Source organism: Tinamus guttatus, unplaced genomic scaffold (assembly GCF_059628265.1).
Source record: "Tinamus guttatus ecotype Peru unplaced genomic scaffold, ASM5962826v1 Tinamus_guttatus_pri_ptg000649l, whole genome shotgun sequence".
Taxonomy (NCBI): Eukaryota; Metazoa; Chordata; class Aves; order Tinamiformes; family Tinamidae; genus Tinamus; species Tinamus guttatus.
The window spans coordinates 3,761,369-3,779,389 of record NW_028289183.1 but is presented as its reverse complement, the minus strand read 5'-3'; the positions used below and the strand labels follow the sequence as shown (position 1 = coordinate 3,779,389).

Here is an 18,021-nt window from a genome sequence, read left to right as displayed (position 1 = left end):
GGGCTGCCGATGGCGCGGGCGGCAGCAGCGCAGAGGGGGCAGGAGCCGGTCCCGACCTGGGGGGACGGACAGGGCTGCCCCGCGCGCCTCTGCCCGGGACCTGAAGGGGCTTTTTGGGAGTCGCCTGGGAGCTGTGGGAAGGGCAGGGGAGCCGACGGGGTGGCTGCACCTGTGCCCTTAACGGGAGCATCCCGGGAGCACCGGCACCGCCGCACGGAGCGGGAACATGCAGTCCTGCGTGCAGGTGCGCCAGGAGCAAAACACACAAAGAAAACAAGCCCGAAAAGGGGCGCTTTGGGCTGCGGCTCTGGCACGTGGCTCCTGGCCAGGAACCGCCACTGGCATTTGCGAGGGAGGAGTGCAGCTCGCGGCTCTTGGTGCAGGGAGCCGGGCCCCTGGCCAAGTCACCCTACAGCCTAAGGAAGCACCAAAGCCTCCTCCCGCTTCCTCCTGCTTCCTCGGTTGCTCTCCAAGGGTGTCTGAGCCCGTGGCAGCAGCTTTCCTAGTGCCCACGGCTGCTCCTGGCAGCCGGGCGCAGGGCAAAGCCGGAGCCAACATGGCATGGCGGCTCTGCCCTCGCCCTCGGCGCTGCCGCAGCACCTGCTTTCCCGCTTTTCTGCTTTCCCGCTTTCCGTTTCATTTCCTCACTGGCGGGCGTGGGAGCTGAGTCACTGCCCGCATGGGCGGCTCACGCTCCGCACTTGCTCCCTTTGCAAGTTTTATTGAACAACCGGCACAGAGCTCGGCCATCAAGAGGAACGTCCTTAGGGCCCAGCACGACGGATCCCTGCGGAGCCAGTGAACGCGGCGCAACGGGGAGCCTGGCGGCACGGGGCCTGCTCCCTCGCTCTCGCACAGCACACTGGAGGCGCAGGTGGCGGGCGCTGACGTGCTCCCTCCGAGGCTCCGGCGCGGGGCCGACCTGCTCCATGGCCTCACTGGATGCTCCCCGGTGAGCACTTGGCACTGGAGGGGAACAGGACGGTCCAGGCGGTACCCGGCTCTGCCTCCCCGTGCTGCTCTGTGGAGAGAAACTGGAAGGTCAGGGCAGAAACACCCACATTGCAGCTCCACACCCCGCTCCGAGGAAGCAGAATGTGTCCGGGAAGCGAGCCCGGAGCACCCGCTCCTGCCTGTCCCTGGGGACGTGGGTTGGGCTCCCGGTCGCGTCTCCAGGGTGGGAGACTCACCTGCCTCCTGCCAGCTGGAGAAGTGCTCGAACTCCTGCAGCTCTGCGGCCAGCAGCGTGCGGAGGACGTCGTCCTGCAGGCAGAGAGGCCAGGGTGCCGGGATGAGCGCGGGCTGGGGAGGCTGCCGGTCCCATGCAGGGTCCGGGGCCGACGCCGCCTTTGCCTGGGACTCAGCATCCCGCGCTCATGAGATGCAGCAGGTCGTGGCAGGGCCTGGGGGCTGGCGCAGCCCGGAGGCTCCTGCACGGTGCAATTGGGCTGCCAGAGCAGGCGGCGGTGCCGGTGCCAGCAGCGGGTGGCTGGTGCCGCACGGTACCTGCAGCCCGCGGAGGGTCAGCGCGAGGCCCTGCTTGCGCAGCTCGTGCAGCAGCTCTGCCAGCCCCAGCACGGCCGTGTAGTCGACGCTGCTCACGTGGCGGCAGTCCAGGACGACGGAGCTGGGCAACGGCTCTGCCACGAGAGGAGCACGCGCTCATCTCCCCGACGGGACCCACGTCAACCGCCCCGGGGGACGCGGCACCCGGAGCAGCCCGAGCACGCGCGGTCTGACTGCTCCTCTAGAGCCAGACTGTGCTAGACAGGGGCAAACTCTGACGTGAAGCCCCAGTCATCCCTGCCAGAGGCTGAGGCAAATGCAGGAAGGGCTCGGGAGCAGCCGTGCTCGGGATGGAGCACGGAGGAGCCTGGAACACGGCAGGAGCTGGGAGCTGCCCCCTGCACAGGAAGCGCCTCCGTCCCGCGGGCCGCGGTCGTACCTGCCAGGACCTGCTTGCACACCGTGTCCCGTAGATACTCGACGGCCGGGAACTGCAGGCTGCTTCCGGGCTGCACGAGGAGCTCTCCCTGCATGGACACCTGCAGGACCCCAGAGCGCGGGTGGTGAGTTGGCGAGGGAAGAAGGACACTGTGGTCTTCCCCGAGCAGGGGAATGGCCCGTGTGACAAAGCGAGGGGCCTCGCGCCGTCCCTGCGGGCGGGCAGCGCGCGGGGACCGTGCACCAACGGCAACCCCGCAGGTGGGACGAGGCAGAAGTAGGACATGGAATATCCTGCCCCGCAGCCCCCGTGGGACGTGCTGCAACCAGGGCCCTGTCCTGTGCTCGGCCAGCCTGGCCGGCCCGTGTGAAACCCACCTTCATGGGCGGCCTGGCAATGGGGTAGAGCAGGAGGAGCCCCGAGACCAGCACCCCGGCCACGATGCCGTACTGCACCTCCCAGAAGCACAGCAGGAACGTCACGCACAGCGGCACAAGGTCCAGCCCTGCAAGAGAGGGAGCCGGTCCCGTGTGGACCTTGTCCTCATGTCCCCAGGCCTGGTGAGATGGCGCCTGCGTCGGGACATCCCCCAGGGCCTGGTGGTAACGGCCAGGGGGATGCACGGGAGGGAGAAGCTGCCTGTGCAGAGGCAAAACCCCAATTTCTGGTGCTTCAGGCCTCCAAGCTGGGCCTGTGGCACTGAAGGGCATCGGGGTGAGTGCAGGAGGGTCCCCAGAGCTGGGGCAGAGCCCTTGGTTGCTCTTGGGAGAAACGGCAGGGATTGCTGCCAGCTGCTCGCAGCCCACGAGAAGGAGAGGGCCCAGGGCAGGGGCCCAACCGTCCCCTCTTGCCCGGTACCCGGGTGGCCCCAAGGGGCTACCGCATCCTCCCTGGAGCACAGCGGGATGCAGCGGCTCCAGCCCTTACTCTTCACCCGCCACAGCGTCCGGAAGATCGCGGCGTCGAACATGGGCATCACGGCGCAGATGATGACGGCGGCCAGCGCCGCTTTGGGGATGTAGTAGAAGCAGGAGGTCAGGAAGGCCAGCGAGAGCAGGACCAGGGCGCCTGCAGGAGACGGGGTGCATGAGCCAGGCGCCCTCGGCACGCACGGTGCCTGGGTGCAGGCAGCGCCACCGCGGTCCCCACCTGTGACGAGCCCGCCCGCGGGGGTGCAGACGCCCGTCTGCGCATTCACCGCCGTCCTGCAACACCAAGCACGGAGCCTGTCCCCAGCTGTGGCACCGCGGCCATGCGGGGACCCTGCAGCCCCATGGGATCCACAGGCTCCCACCCGGGGGATCCATAGGGAGGAGCTCCCGGTGCCGGCAGGACTGCAGGGATGCACTGGGCACCGATGGCGAGCAGGACACGGCTGTGGGGATGCCCTGCGGCCAGCAACCCCAGCGCAAGGTGCCCCGCGCCGCAGCCGCTCCTCACCGCCCAAAGCTGCCCGTGACCGGGTACGAGGAGACGAAGGAGCCCAGGAGGTTGGTGAGACCTGCAGGGGAGGAGGAGGGCTGGGCATGGCCGCCTGGCGAGGCCGGGATGGGGCGGCCGTGCCCTGGGTAGGGGGGCTGTGATGGGGATCCCTGAGCGTGCGAGGATGGGAAAGACCCGCTGCAGAAGGCTGGAAAATTCCCCCCAGGAGGAAGAGGGAGGCGCGGGGCTGAAGGACGCGCTGCGTGGAGGAGAAGCGGCTGCTCTCCTGCCCGTGGGAAAGGCTCTGAAGGGGCCTTTGGGCTTCCCCAGGCCAAACCCCGACTAGCCCCACGTGCCCGCGAGGGCTCTGCACTGCCCGCATCCCTGGTGCATGGCCAAGGGGCTGGGGACCAGCACGGGCCCCTCCATGCAGCACCTGGGGGCTGCTGTCCCCCAGCGCAGGGAGAGGGGACGCACAGGGGACACGGCTGCTCTCGGGCCACGCTGTCCCAGAGCAGCGCCTTACCCATGGCCAGCAGCTCCTGGTTGGGCTCGATGCGGTAGTCGTTCTGCGAGGCTGAAGGCAGGAGAGCATCAGGATGGCCCCGTCGCAGCTGGAGCCGCTCCCGGGGCCACGCGGGGCCACTGCCGAGTGCCCGGGAGCAGCATTCCTAGAGCAGGGGGGTCTCCTCCTCCGCAGGGACCGTTCTGCTGCCCCGGCCATGGGCCCGGCTCAGCAGGGCTGCCCCGTCCTCCCTCGCCCCACGGGTAGCGAAGCCCCCAGGCCCCTCCGAGCCGCGTGCCGGGCACGGCCGTACCAAAAGCCTTGGCGATCGCGACGGTCTCCACCAGGCCCACGAGCGGCACCACGGCCAGCCCGGCTCCCATGTCCTGCGGGACAAGGATGAGGGGAAAACGGTGCAGGAGAAAAGCCAGCGAGGGCAGGTGGGACCATCACCGGGATGGTGACACCCGGCCACCACCACCCAGCCCTGTCCCCTTCTGCCTTGGGCTGCCCCTTCTCTTGAGAGATTCCTTTGCACTGGGTGTTGCTCCAATGCTTAAAATGACACTGGGCAGCAAAAAGCAACTCCAGGGGGACAGCCTTCTGCAGGCAACCTGGCAGCACCCACCTGTACCATCCTGCTGAAGGGGACAGTGCCGTTGGGGGTGGCCTTGGAAAACAGTGGCACCCGGAAGGCCGGGAGGCCGCGCGGGATCCTGCCCGTGAGCGTGAAGGGCTGGGAGCCCATCACCTGGAAGGAGTAGGCAACCAGGCCGGCAAAGAGGACCACGAGGGCGTTGCGAGCTGCCGTGGAGAGAAGATCCCTGCGGTAATGGTGACGCGGCACTGGGTGCAGGAGGGAGAGGAGGAGGCAGGTCCCTGGGGGGCAGCACCCCACGGGTGCTGACAACGGCATTCCCGGGGCAGGAGCATCCCGGTGCCTTTGCCCCCTGCCCAACCTCGGCAGATCCGGGCGCACTCGCCCTCCTGCAGCCCCGCTCCAGAAGAGGCCGAGGCCCCGGGCAGGCCATGGGAGAGGGCGAGGGCAGAGAGGCCAACGCACCCGTGGCGGAGGTCCAGACGATGCGATAACTGACCCTGGCGCACAGCGGCTCCGCGCTGGCCACTCTGCGGAGGCCACTCTTCATTGCCCCGAGGACCATGAGTGCCACCAGGCAGGTCAACCCCAGGGCAGCGTCCCCAACCCTGCAAATGGGTCAGACCCACAGCAACCCACGCGTGCTGGGGTGCCCGGGGCAGCAGGAGCAGCGAAGGGGCAGGGACAGGCGCTCACCTGGTCTCTCCGATCCTCCTCAGCGTTTGATAGACCTGCAGGAAAAACTGCCGGGGGATTCCCTGCAGCCCCAGGATGTTCTGTGCAAGAAGGGAAAGGCTCATGATGCCCCGGGCAATCCTGGCTCCGGGTGTCCTGGAGCAACAGCCAGAAGCGCGGGGGCTCAGCAGCACCCACCGCCAGCACCCCAGCCCTGATGCCTCCAGCAGCTCCTTGCAGAATCACTAGCTGCAACCGCAGCCGTTGGCCAATCTCAGCCCTTGGGCCTCTGGCGAAGCCACATGCCACCTGCCCAGCCGCCTGCTTCTGGTTAACCACAGAGGACGGAAGCGACGCTGCCGGCGGAGCCCGAGCGCCTCTGACCCGGAGACAGCGGCAGGGGCCCGGGCAGCCCCCCGCGAGCCGGCCCAGCCGCGCATCCCGCGAGTCACCTCCATGCAGCGGCCGGACCAAACGTGCCCTGGGCTTTCCCTGCGTGTCCCGAGTGCCGGCAGCCCTCGCTCCCGGTGCTCACCGGGGGACTAGGGGGGCTCAGAAGCTGCAGCAATGGGACCCACGGGCCCCTTGTGCCCCTTTCTCTGCCACCCAGCCCAGCACCCAACATCCCTGCTCCGCAACAGCAACCAGAACTGCAGAGAGAACCAGCAGCTCCTACCTTGACCTGGTTGAAGCTAATGGTGATGGAAGCTGCTGAGGTGAAGCCTTTAATGACCGGGTAGGATATAAAGTCCAGGAGAAAGCCTGCATGGGACAGGGGTGACGCTGGTAGGGGGCTGTGGGGAGGGCAGGCTGTTTGCCCATATGCAGCGCTGCCGTGAGCACCAGGACAATCCCGAGCCTCAGAGAGCACAGGGAGCAACGCCGGGATACAGGATGCCCTGGAAGCCCGGCCACGGAGCTCACCAAGCTGCAGGAGCCCCATGGCCAGCTGGATGCAGCCTGACAGGAAGGTGAGCAGCACCGCGTAGACAGGGTCATGGAAGGCGTAGGAAGAGACGAGCAGGGACATGATGGCCGTTGGACCCAGCGTCACGTCCTTGGCAGTTCCCAGGAGGCAGTAGATGAAGCAGCCCATGAAGGAGGAGTAGAGACCATACTGCACGGAAGCAATAAAAGCGCTCAGCTCCACACTGCTCGGAACCATGGAGCGCTTCCAGGAGGCTGCACGGAGGGAGGGCTGCTTGGAAATTCCACCGGAGCCCACAGCCCATCCTGAGCAACCACTCTGCACCCAGAGCTTCGTGTCCCACAAAATGCACAACGGCGTCGGCTCAGCCTCCGGGCTCCCAGCGCGTCCACCGCTCCCGCACGCTCCCGTGCAGCCCCTGTCCCCTGCAGAGCCCTGCAACGGGGACCAACTGCATCCATCCGAGACAGAGCTGGGGGCTGCCGTGGGGCACGGTGACACACCTGGACGGGCAGCCCGGCCACCTCGGCGTACGCCAGCGCCTGCGGTACCACCGTCAGGCCCACGGTCGCTCCAGCGATCACGTCGAGCTGCAGCCAGGCCAGGGAGTAGCGCGGAAGCCAGCGCAGGACAGGGAGCCTTTTCCGGACCGCAGGGAAGGAGCAGCACCGCGCGGGACACCCGGGCTGCGACATGGCAAGCGGGGGGCTCGGGACGGCGGCAGCCCCGGGGGCTGCCCCAGCGCCGCGCACGAGCCCGGGCCGCCCCGGCGCGCTCTGCCCCGGCCCCGCGCTCCCGGAGCCGGGGCGGCAGCGCTGCCGGTACCGGGCTCCCTCCCGGCGGTACCGGGCTCCCTCCCGGCGGTACCGGGCTCCTTCCCGGCGGCCCCGGGCGCATCCGGGCGGCCCCGCCCGGGCCGCCTCATGTGACGGGGCAGAGGAGGAGCCGGAGCCGCCGCGTCCCGGCCGCGTCCCGGCCGCTTCCCGGCCCCGTCGGCGGCCCCGCGCGATGCGGCCCCGGGCGCTGCCGCCGCTGCTGCTGCTGCCGCTGCTGCTGCTGGCCGCGCTGCAGCTGGAGGCGGCCCCGCAGCGCAACGTGCTGCTGCTGCTGGGTGAGAGCGGCCGGCCCCGCGGCACGAGGCCGCTCTGCACCGCGCCAGGGCCTGAGGCCCCTGCTGCAAGACAGGGCAAAACCCACAGCCCCGAGGATGCTCCTGCCCTGGCAGCGCTGGAGCCAGTCGGGCCGGGCCAAGTGCGGGGCCGGACAGGGCAGCTGAGCCCGTCCCCACTCGTCTCCTCTCCTCGCTTGCAGCGGACGATGGCGGCTTTGAGAGCGGCGCCTACAACAACTCAGCCATCCAGACGCCCAACCTGGACGCGCTGGCCCGGCGCAGCGTTGTCTTCCAGAACGCCTTCACCGCCGTCAGCAGCTGCTCCCCGAGCCGCGCCAGCATCCTGACCGGCTTACCCCAGGTGGGGCCCGCGGCCCCTGCGTCCGTCCTCGCCGCCCTCTGTGCTGGGAGCTGCCTGCGGGCTGCTGCCCGGCCCTGCTCCCTGCTGCCCCGCGCTCCCGCAGAGCGGGGCTGCTGTGGGGCCAGGCACCATCCACCGTCTCTGTCTCCCGCCGGGGCAGCACCAGAACGGGATGTACGGGCTGCACCAGGACGTGCACCACTTCAACTCCTTCGACGGCGTGCGGAGCCTGCCCCTGCTGCTCAGCCAGGCTCACATCCGGACAGGTAGAGAGGCCAAGGCGAGCGGAACAGGCAGGAAAACCCTCCTCCTCCAAGCCTTGAACCCCATGGGGCAGGACAGCTTGGCAACTAACGGCCCCGGGAGTTGGACACCACTAGCTAGACATGTGTCCCTGGTTATGCTGACAAACCTGTTTCGTTTCACTTCCCCCTTTGCAGCCTCCCCTGCCCTCCGTGCCTCTGCCCTCGCTCCAGCAGAGCAACCCCCTTCCACTTCTGCTCCTCATCCTTCTCCCTCCCCAGAACCAGGCTTGGCCTGAACCTCCTCCCGGGCTGCTTAGCTGTTCTAGCCCCAACCTGCCGGGTCAGGTCCCGGTTTCTGCTCAGATGTAGAAGTGCTTCTGCAGCCAGCAGCGTCCAGGGAAATGTCTGGAAAAACCAACAGCCCCTGCCAGCGTCTCCTGTCCCTTTGCCAGCGTCTCCTGCCCCTCTGCACAGCCAGTGCTAGAGCAGATGATTTATATCAGTCTCGAGGGGAAAGGGAGATCAAAGCAGCCCTCCCTGTGCTTACCTCCTTCTCCTGCCCCACTGCGCACCTGCCTCCTCCGCAGGGATAATCGGGAAGAAGCACGTTGGCCCAGAGGCCGTCTACCCCTTCGACTTTGCCTACACCGAGGAGAATAGCTCAGTCTTGCAGGTCGGGAGAAACATCACTCGGATCAAAATGCTTGTGCGGGACTTCCTGCAGAGCCAGGACGAGAGGTGAGGGGCCCCGTGCGTCCATCGCTGCGGCCCGTGGAGCCCCCTCCGCGCCCCAGCGACGGTCGGTGCTGCCCCCTCCTCGCCAGCCTCTCCCGTCCGCCCCTAGGCCTTTCTTCTTGTACGTCGCCTTCCACGACCCGCACCGCTGCGGGCACTCGCAGCCCCAGTACGGGGCCTTCTGCGAGAAGTTCGGCAACGGGGAGAGCGGCATGGGCTGGATCCCCGACTGGAGGCCGCAGCGCTACAGCCCGGGGGACGTGCAGGTGGGAGCCGCGGGCCGCGCGGGGCTCCGTGCAGCCGCCCCGCCGGCCCCCGCGCTGCCACGCGCCCCTCTGCTCCCCCACGCAGATCCCCCGCTTCGTGCCAGACACGCCGGCCGCGCGGGCAGACCTGGCCGCGCAGTACACGACCATCGGCCGCATGGACCAAGGTGGGCGGCGGGGGGACGGGGCGGCCGCGGCGCCCGGGGCTGCCGGCTCAGCCGTGTCCCTCTCGCCGCAGGCGTGGGGCTGGTGCTGCGGGAGCTGCGCCGCGCCGGCTTCCACAACAGCACGCTCGTCATCTACACCTCCGACAACGGCATCCCCTTCCCCGGCGGCAGGACCAACCTGTACCGCTCGGGCACGGCCGAGCCGCTGCTGCTCTCGTCCCCCGAGCACACCGGGCGCTGGGGACAGGTCAGCCAGGCCTTCGCCAGCCTCCTCGGTGAGAGCCTGGGCCCCGGGAAAGGGCTGGCAGAGGGAGCGGGGATGCGTGCGGGGCCACCGTGTGTCCTCCGCCTTCCACACGCTGAAGCCCAGGGTGCCCTCGCTCCTGCACCAAGGCAGTCCTGAAGCTCTTGGCGTGGCCTGTGCCCCATAGCCAGGACACAGGCTCCCCAGGAGGGACCCCAGGAGCAGCCCTGTCCCAGCCCTGTGGGAGCATCAGCTCTGGACTCGGCTCCATCCCCCCTCAGCTCCATCCCACGGGGCTGCCACCTTCCTCTCCTGCAGCAAAGCTGAACACAAATTGTCCTCATGGGAGGGGAGGACCACAGGCCACCTGTGGCCATGAGCAGACCCCAAAGCCCTTTCTGCCCCTTGAGCTTCCTCCCACAGTGCCAGCCCCGTCCCCTCACCCTTCTCTCCCTCTCCAGATCTCACACCGACCATTTTGGACTGGTTCTCCATCCCCTACCCGACTTACAGCATCTTTGGCAGAAAGAAAGTGCAGCTCACTGGGAAATCGCTCCTGCCAGCGCTGGAGCTGGAGCAGCCCTGGGCCACAGCCTTCAGCAGCCAGAGCCACCACGAGGTCACCATGTACTACCCCATGCGGGCCATCCAGCACCAGCAGTTCCGCCTCATCCACAACCTCAACTACAAGATGCCCTTCCCCATCGACCAGGACTTCTACGTCTCGCCCACTTTCCAAGACCTGCTCAACCGGACCAGGGCCGGGCAGCCGACCCACTGGAACAAGACCCTGCGCGAGTACTACTACAGGCAGCGCTGGGAGCTGTTCGACTGCAGCCGCGACCCCGGCGAGACGCAGAACCTGGCCGCGGAGCCCCGCTATGCCGCCGTCTTCGAGCAGCTCCGCGCGCAGCTCTTGAAGTGGCAGTGGGACACGGGGGACCCGTGGGTGTGCGCCCCGGATGCTGTCCTGGAGGAGAAACTGAGCCCCCAGTGCCAGCCGCTGCACAACGAGCTGTGACCGTGCCTTCGCCTCGCTGTCCCCGTGCTGCAGGGCGATGCTGGGCACCTGCCAGGCCTGGTGGCCTCTGCCCTGTCCTTATCCCGTGCTGCCAATGGCGCAGCTGTGTTCACAGCCAGGGGGTTCAAGGCCAGTGCTTGCAGCCCGGCGCCAGGCTGCGATGCCCAACCACTTTCCAATAAAGCAGCCGGAGGAGAACGGCTCGGCTTTTACCCAGAGCTTAGCGCTTTCCTGCCGGGTCCATTTCTGCAGTGCTGCAGGGGCCATTGCTGAACCTCGCTGCAGAGCTCTGTGCCCAGGCAAGTGTGCAACAACCTCACGAGCAACGCGGTTTAATTTAGCAAAACGCGCCACGTGCGGAGCATTTCTGGAGCGCGCCCGTCCCCAGTGCACAGGGCACTGCGAGCCAGGCTGGGACACCTGCCCACAAGGCAGAGCCGGGGCTGCTGCACTAGCAGCACCCTCGGCCGGTGTCACCGAGGTGCCACCGGCTGCCCCAGCCCGTTCCAGCCGGGAAGGGGACAGACCTGTCCCGCATGAGTGTCCTGGGCCGCGCGCTGGTGCCGGGCTGCAGAGAGGCAGGCACCAGCTCGCGGGTGCCTGCAGAGACCCTCTTGTCCCCGTCCCCGGCTGGGGGGGACGGCGGCTGCGACGGGAGCGCCCGTGCAGGGCAGGGCTCAGCAGGGGTCCTGCGCTATCCACACCGTCCTCCTCTGCTCGTCGGCGACGGCCGCGCGGACGCAGCCCGCGAGCGAGTCCAGGTCGGCCCAGGCGTCGGGCGCGACGGTGCCGTAGAGGCAGGGCAGCCGCTCCAGCTGTGCCTGCCCGACGCGGGCGCCCGCCAGCAGCTGCTCCTCCGTGGCCCCGTGTCGCTGCAGGGCCTTCCTGCAAGGCAGCGCGGAGCCTCGCAGGCGCCAGCCGGCCTCGGGGACCCCGTGTCCCCTCTCCTAAGGGATGCAGAACCCAGCACCGCGCGGGGGACCGTGCCCGAGCCATGAAGGGGTATGGCAGATATGTCAGGAACCACCACAGCTCCGCTTAGACATTTCTGCAGCAACAAGATGGGCAGCATTTCCATAAATATAACAAAAGTTTGGGCCAGGCTTTGAGATGGGCTGATGGACCAGCCTTAACCCAGGGTAGTTTCATCCTTGCAGTTACTCTGAGCTTGGCTTCTCCAAGACGGCCCCCTGCGCCTTGCTGCCTACGGAGCCCAGGGGCACCACTGAGGTCCCTGTTCCTCTGGGTTCGGGTCGTCCCAACAGTGCCACCCCTGTCCCTGGTGCCGGCTGCAGGGCCGGCTGCTCCCGGGGGCCGCTACCTACCGGAGCTTCCTGGCGCTCCTCTCGGTGACGCAGAGCAGCAGCAGGATGGGGAAGGTGTCCATGGAGTGCAGGCTCTGCACACACTCCAGGCCCATGTCCAGCAACCCGTGCACGTTCTTGGGGAGCCGGGGAGAGCGCGTGGCTCAGCCCGGAGCAGGGCAAGGAGCCGCCTTGCACAGAGCCCACAGGGACACGGACTGGGGGACATCCCACACGGAGCCACCCTCCAGCACCTCATGGGCTGCAGGTGCTGCCCCCATGTGCCCAGCACCCACCAGCAATTGGTTTGGGTGCTCTGCACGGCCTGTCCATGTCCCCCCTTCCCTTGGAGCCCATCCTGCTTGGGGACACGCGGTCCCCCCAGTTCCTCTCCCGGTCCCCCAGGGTCCTGCACGGCAAAGGGACAATTTCCACCCCTGGCCCCCACAGTGCCCCGGTACCTTCTCCGCCAGTGCCTGCAGCACGCGGCAGGCGGCGGCGCAGCGGCTGCGCAGCGCGTCGGGGCCCAGCGGCGCCGCTCCGCTCCGGGCCGCGGGGCCGGCTTCTCCCTGCAGCTCTGCAGCAAGAGCGGGACCCGGCGGCTCCTCCAGCACCCGCAAAGCCCCTGGCAGATCGCGGGGCCAAAGGCAGCCCGGCCGGAGACCCCACGGAGATGCCGGTGCCTGCAGAGCCTGCGCGTGCGGGACCCCGTCCCACTGTGCACAGCCCTGTGGTGGCACCCACCTACCTGTGGGGCACTTCTCGAAGCCCTTGCCCACGCACAGCTTGTCGGCCAGCAGCTGCCCCAGCAGCGCGGGCACCAGGAGGACGGGACGCGGCCGGCGCGGCCGGCGGGGCCGCACCAGCGTGTAGGGCATCAGCGTGAGGCAGCCACCCCGGGCACTGGAGCTGCCTGCACGGCCACCAAGGGGACACCCTGGTGAGACTCACGCGTAATGTGGGCCGAGCCCCCGCGGCCCTGCTCCCCCGGCAGCCAGGTGCTGCCGCGGGGGGATGCGCTCAGGGCACGGGGCTGTGTCCGACTGACCGTGCGCGGTCCCGGGCGCCCCGGCGCTGCACGGCAGGGACGGCCACGGAGGGCTGAGCGGCTGCTTCTCGGTGCTGACAACCCGCACGAGCTGCTGCTGCGCTCCGCAGGGCTGCGGGCGAGCGCTGCAGCTGAGCGGCAGCCCCGGAGCGCTCGGAGCGCTCGGCTCCCGCGGGGCACCCGCGGCCCCTGCCCGCCCCGCGGCCGGGCGGCCTCACCTTGCTGGCCATCCTGCTCACCTGGGCCATGTCTTCGAGCCGGGAAATAAGCAGCTGCTGGGCCCTGAGCAGGAGGGAAGCAGGGATTTAGCTGCACTGGAGAGTGGCACCGGGAACGCGAGCGGGGCTGGGATGTGGAAACACCTCCTGGCTCCGCTCTCCAGGCTCGCAGGAGAGGAAAACCCTGCACAGCCAAAAATGATGCCCAGCCGGCGGCGAGAAGCTCCTTGCATCCCCCTTGCTCCCGCTATCCCGACCACCCAACTTGCTCCGTGGTACCCGGGACGGCCGTGCCCTGCCCGGGGCCGCCGTCCCAGCACTCACTGGTAGTAGTTGGGGATGATGCCACCGTCCGTGTCCTTCATGCTGTAGGGGTCCACGCGGCAGGCGTGCCACTGGCTCCTGCCCTCGAACACAGTGTCCGTGACGTGCAAGATGTCGTTGCAGAGCACGGGCAGCTGCCCCCGGCCCTGCCCCTCTATGGCCAGGTTGGCTCGGATGTAGAAGGAGTCTCCAGAGGTCACTGCCTTATCCTGCAGGTCACTCAGCAGCTTGTTGTACCCTGGGGGGACCAGGAGATGCCAGTGAGCCAAGGGACGCAGGTCCCGTCGTCCCCAGCAGAGCCCGGCAGCGGAGATGTCCCTGGGGTGGTCAAGGGCAGCCGGGGGGAAGGCCCTACCCTCCATGTTGGGCCTCACGGAGAGACAGCAGAAGCTGTTCACCCTCTTCAGGACCCACAGGGCCTCCTCCAGCGTCATATACTCCAGGACAGCTTTGAAATCCAGGCCATCGTAGTCCACCTGGGGATGAGAGAGCCCAGCAGCCGAGCAAGGGCAGCGGAGGAAGGCTTGTCACCTGGATGATGCTCGAGGCCACCACGTCCCGCTGAGCCCTGCTGGGACACACAGAGCCCTTACCACCATGATCTGGTTCCCCGGGGACAAGGACATCTCGTCAGCAGCGGAGCCGGGGGTGACCGTGTGGATGTAGATGCCGGTCTGGTTGCCCCCGATGACGCCGATCTGCTCCAGCAGGGCCGTGCCGTCGAAGGCGATGGTGGTGACGCGGCCGAGGATGCGCAGGGCTGGCCGGCGCCGCATGGGCAGCCCGGGGGCAGCAGCCCTGGTGCGGGAGCAGCACCGACCTGCAGAGCCCGCTCCGGCTCCGGCTCCGCCGCGGGCAGCACCAGGAGCCCCGGGCACCCGCAGGGCTCCGGGTGGCAGAGCAAGACCCACCTGTCCGAGGCCGAAGGCTCCGAGCCCAGCCGCGGGCAGCCTGGAGGGAAAGGAGACCTTTGCCAGCAGCGTCACAGGGCAGGAGGCTCCGGGAGTCCCGGGCAGCCTCCTCCCGCCATTCCCAGTCCAAGTGACCGTCCCCAGCGCAAGGAGGGAGGTGGCAAGGGCTGGCGGCAGGTCCCGATCGCATGGGGCCATCACAGCGGGTGGCTCTGCTGCAGGGACAGACTGGGACAAACTGAAGATGAGGCGAGGGACAGGCCCTGCCAGCAGGACCTGGAGATACCCACCGTCCTTGTCACGCGCAGCAGACTCCAGTGGGGCTTCTTCCGCCTCCCCTAGGCCCAGACCCCCGTCCACCTCCGGGAAGCCCTGGGAGCTGCTGCAGGAAAATGAGGAATGGGCTGAGCATGGATGGAGCAGGAAAACGCTGCACGAGGGCACGGCGTCGCCTCGGGAACGAGGCCAGTCACAGCACCACGAGGCTAAGGGACCTCCGGGCAGTTCTGTGGCTGCTGGGTCTCGGGGGACAGGGAGCGCGAGTGTCCCCGGCCGGGCAGGCTGCAGCGGGACGACCGGGGCAGTTACCTCCCGGAGCGGGGGCTCTCCGGGTAGCCCCCCAGCGCTCCCTTCTGCAGGGGGCTCTTGCTGGGCGAGATGGGGCTGCACGACTGGCAGCTCTCCACCGAGTCACGGCTCCCCTTCGTGCCCAGATCGTGCCAAAGCTGCCAAGGGGAGAGCCACGATGAACCTTCCCCTCCATGCACCGGCATCGCGCGGCCAGGAATCCCTGCAGCCCCCCACCAGCTCCTCATCCCTGCGCAGGGCGAGGGGAAAGGCCGGGCCGCAGCGCCTACCTCGGTGGTGCTGCCCGGGCTCTCGTCGCTGGGGCACAGGGCATGCATGCGCACGAGCCGCTGCTTCCTCCTCCGGCCCTGAGGATCGGCCTCCGCGGGAGCCCCCGCGTCCCCTCTCACCTGCCAGAGCAGGAGCGGGTGCTCTGGGCTGCCCTGTGTCCCACAGGCCCCACGGGTGCCGCCTGCGGGGCCCTTTGCAGGGAGCTGGGGCTGGCACTGGGCAGAGCATCCCTGAGCGTCCTTGGAGAACACCCCAGCCCCGAGGACACTGTGTCCCAGCCCCGCGGCGCGCCGGGCTCTCACCTGCTTCCTCAGCTCACAGATCTCCTCCGTCAGCTCAAACACCTTCCTGCGCAGCGAGTCCTTTTCCAGCAGGTTCTGGGAGCTCTCGAGCTGCGCAGCATCCCGGGCACTGAACGCCTGCCAGGGCAAAGCCCAGCACGGTCAGGACCGGCTGCAGCAGCCCGGGGAAAAGGCAGAGCTGTGGCAAGGACAGCGCCAGGGGATGCGGAGCCCCGGTACCTGGTCTCGCTCCTTCTGCAGCTCGGCCACCTGCGCCTGGAAGGAGCAGATCTTCTCCCTATAGACCTCGGAGTCCACCCCGGCCTCGTGGCTCTCCATGAGCGCGTGCTCCTTCTTGTCACCGCTCTGCGGGGAGCTGGTGGGTGGCCACGCGGAGCCCCCCCGCGCCGCTGCCCTGCCGCCTGCCCCTCGGCCTCACCTGCTTGTGCCGCTGCTCGGCCACAGCCACCCTCTCCCGCAGGGGCTGGATGCGCTCCAGGAGCTGCTGCCGGCCCTCCGGAGCCTCGTCCGGGTGCTGCTCCAGGATGTCCTTCTCCACCTGTGCATCACAGGGCTCAGAGCCCGCCTGGCGCATGGCACATCCCGCTGCGGGGCCGGCCGGGAGGGGTGTCCCCGCACCAGGCTGAAGGTCCCCAGCTCCCTCAGCGATGGCAGCTCCTCGTCCTCCTCCTGCAGTGTCAGCAGCCCGTCCGCGCACGCGTCGCCGGGGCCTCTCCGGGCGCTCCCCTCCTCGCAGCCCGCATCCGCCTTGGCTCGCTGCAGCTCCTGCTTCACCAGGTAGAGCTGCGGGGCCGGCCGGGCGGCAGCGTCAGCGTCCACCCTGCACGGTGCGTCCGGCCGCTGCCGCAGGCGTTATTGCTGTATCGGGCTCGCATGATGCCCGAAACGGGGCCTCAGCCCTTCCCCAGCCAGTCACCTCCTATCCAGTCCCATAAAACAACAGTGGGAGAAAAACCTATTTGGAGCCTGCAATTTCGGCCCATTCCCTTGGGTTTCCCAGCAGAGCTGCTCACACTCAGCACTCCCAGCTGGGCTCAGCAGCGCAGGGCTCTGCGGGGCGCTCACAAAGTCCCTTATGCCTGGGCTGGGAGAGCTGCTGTCCCCCTTCCATGTCCCAGGGGCCAGCCCGGCTCCTGGAGGCACGTGGCTGGGAGAAGAGGAATGCTGGCCGCGAGGAGTTTGCAGGGGAGGTGACAGTGCAGACCCTGCCTGCATGGGGACAGGGAGCTCCCAGGGCTGCAGCGCAGCCGGTGCCAGCTACCTCCTCCTGCAGCGCTTGGCACCGCGTGATGGCCAAGTCCTTCTCCTTCAGGGCGTTGGTGTAGTGCATGGAGAGGTTGTACAGCTCGTCCTTCAGCTTCAGCCCCTCGTGGAAGTGGGTGCTGGCCTCCCCCTTCACGCGGTCGTAGTCGGCCTGGACGTCTGTCAAGCTCCGGTTCTGGGCCTGCAGCCGGCTCACGCTTTCCTTGAGCCGGCTGCAGTGCTGCGCCAGGGCCACGCGCTGCCTGTGCTCCTGCGCCAGCTCCTCCTGCAGGCTGGTCACGGCCTTGGCCAGGCACTCGGTCAGCTTGGAGCTCTCGATGAGGCCTGGGGAGGAAGGCTCCGCTCAGGACCGCGCTCCCCAGCGCACGCGTTTCAGCTGCTCCTGCTGCGTCCCGCAGACTCCGGCTCTCACCACTAAAGCGGTGGAGGTCAGTGGAGGCCTCGAGGCCCGTGATCAGCGTGTAGGTGTCTGGGTTGTGAAATTTCAGGCTCTCCAGGAAAGCTAGAGCCCCGTTCTTCCCACGGCTCTTCAGGAGATCCAGCATGTGACCTAGGGCAGAGGAGGAGAACACAGACCACCAACAGCTGGGACACCAGGGCAGGGACACCCACCCCAGGAAGGAGCAATCCCTGCAGTGGGGCCTTGGCCCTGGCTCAGCTCTGCAGGAGCAGCTGGATGGGCTCTGAGGGCTGCACAAGGCAGATGCCTCCCCCAGCCCTTGGGTGCATCCAAACCCGGCTGCTTCCCAGCAGAGATGGCGATGCCGGGAGCTCCTGGAGCCAGGAGCAGAGGAGGGAGCGGGTGCCCCGGCGGCAGCGCTACGGCCCCCACTCACCTACTCTCATGGCGCTGTTGGTGAACTGGGGATTGTGCAGAACCTCCTCCTCGTCCAGCTGGTCCAGCACCTTGGCCTGGCGCAGGTAGGGGGTGAGGCGGCTGGGGACGGTGCTGCGCACGATGCGGTAGCGATGCTGCTCGAGCAGCTCCCAGAGCCGCTGCTCGTCCAGGTCCCGCAGCTCCTCCGCCTGGCACGGCGCCTCCGCGGGCGCCTAGCCGGGACGACGAGGGGTGCAAAATGACCTCGGCTGCTTCGATAGCCAAAACCCAGGAACGTCCTCTAAAGCTTCAAGGAGAGCCCTGAGCCCGCCCTGAGCCCTGTCCCCACGGGATGCTGCGGGGACGTGGGCACACGCAGCCCCTCGCGGCCGGCCGCGCGCAGGGGAGGCCCCTCGCACCTGTGAGGCTGCAGAGGCCCCAGCGAGGCCGGGCTGGCCGGCGGCTCCTCCTGCCGTGGACATCGCTGCCCGCCGGCCCAGGAGCAGGGTCAGCGCCGCAGGGTCCCCGCAGCTCCCGGCGAGGTCCCGCCAGAGGCTCCTACATCTCCCACGCGGAGCGAGTCCGCGAGAAGCGGAGCCTACAAGGAAGTGGGTTATAAAAACCTTTGAACTCCAGGGCTCAGCCGAGGCTCCGGCAGGAGCTGAGCACCCCGGCGCGGTGCCAGCCCGGCCCTGCCCGCGCTCCACACCGGGCACCCCACGCTGCCCAAAGGAAGACGCTCCCTGAGTGCCG

General features: G+C 68.4%; 3 protein-coding genes across 3 annotated transcripts; 1 reads left to right on the top strand and 2 right to left on the bottom strand.

Moving 5' to 3' along the window:
* Positions 1 to 688: 688 nt before the first annotated feature.
* On the bottom strand, positions 689 to 6,768 carry SLC26A11 (solute carrier family 26 member 11). Its single transcript, XM_088535871.1, is given in 17 exon segments — positions 689 to 787; positions 857 to 966; positions 1,191 to 1,263; positions 1,507 to 1,640; positions 1,946 to 2,045; positions 2,323 to 2,450; positions 2,873 to 3,013; positions 3,095 to 3,150; positions 3,386 to 3,446; positions 3,894 to 3,944; positions 4,186 to 4,258; positions 4,501 to 4,676; positions 4,936 to 5,150; positions 5,152 to 5,246; positions 5,822 to 5,907; positions 6,070 to 6,262; positions 6,577 to 6,768. Coding segments are annotated over 17 exon segments (1,983 nt in total).
* A 279-nt stretch (positions 6,769 to 7,047) lies between these two features.
* On the top strand, positions 7,048 to 10,236 carry SGSH (N-sulfoglucosamine sulfohydrolase). Its single transcript, XM_088535924.1, has 8 exons — positions 7,048 to 7,184; positions 7,385 to 7,545; positions 7,706 to 7,811; positions 8,378 to 8,528; positions 8,635 to 8,791; positions 8,877 to 8,958; positions 9,030 to 9,233; positions 9,664 to 10,236. The coding sequence occupies exons 1-8, from the start codon at positions 7,082 to 7,084 to the stop codon at positions 10,221 to 10,223; spliced, it is 1,524 nt and encodes a 507-aa protein (XP_088392050.1). The 5' UTR covers positions 7,048 to 7,081; the 3' UTR covers positions 10,224 to 10,236.
* Positions 10,237 to 10,900: 664 nt separating this feature from the next.
* Positions 10,901 to 17,750, bottom strand: CARD14 (caspase recruitment domain family member 14). Its single transcript, XM_088535870.1, has 21 exons — positions 17,688 to 17,750; positions 17,288 to 17,501; positions 16,864 to 17,001; positions 16,450 to 16,775; positions 15,807 to 15,971; positions 15,607 to 15,726; positions 15,408 to 15,533; positions 15,189 to 15,305; positions 14,886 to 15,005; positions 14,617 to 14,753; positions 14,313 to 14,407; positions 14,029 to 14,068; positions 13,711 to 13,915; positions 13,473 to 13,593; positions 13,118 to 13,355; positions 12,794 to 12,857; positions 12,606 to 12,687; positions 12,276 to 12,473; positions 11,989 to 12,104; positions 11,549 to 11,664; positions 10,901 to 11,108 (listed from the first exon to the last, which is right to left on the bottom strand). The coding sequence occupies exons 1-21, from the start codon at positions 17,748 to 17,750 to the stop codon at positions 10,901 to 10,903; spliced, it is 3,009 nt and encodes a 1,002-aa protein (XP_088391996.1).
* Between the last annotated feature and the right edge of the window lie 271 nt (positions 17,751 to 18,021).

Coding starts and splice junctions, on each gene's coding strand:
- SGSH (XM_088535924.1), top strand. CDS start 7,082: ATGCGGCCCCGGGCGCTGCCGCCGCTGCTGCTGCTGCCGCTGCTGCTG. Junction 8,529..8,634: donor CTGCAGAGCCAGGACGAGAG/GTGAGGGGCCCC, acceptor GTCCGCCCCTAG/GCCTTTCTTCTTGTACGTCG. Junction 9,234..9,663: donor GGCCTTCGCCAGCCTCCTCG/GTGAGAGCCTGG, acceptor CTCCCTCTCCAG/ATCTCACACCGACCATTTTG.
- CARD14 (XM_088535870.1), bottom strand. CDS start 17,750: ATGTCCACGGCAGGAGGAGCCGCCGGCCAGCCCGGCCTCGCTGGGGCC. Junction 15,534..15,606: donor CCGAGCAGCGGCACAAGCAG/GTGAGGCCGAGG, acceptor AGCTCCCCGCAG/AGCGGTGACAAGAAGGAGCA. Junction 12,688..12,793: donor TGAGCAGGATGGCCAGCAAG/GTGAGGCCGCCC, acceptor GCTCGCCCGCAG/CCCTGCGGAGCGCAGCAGCA.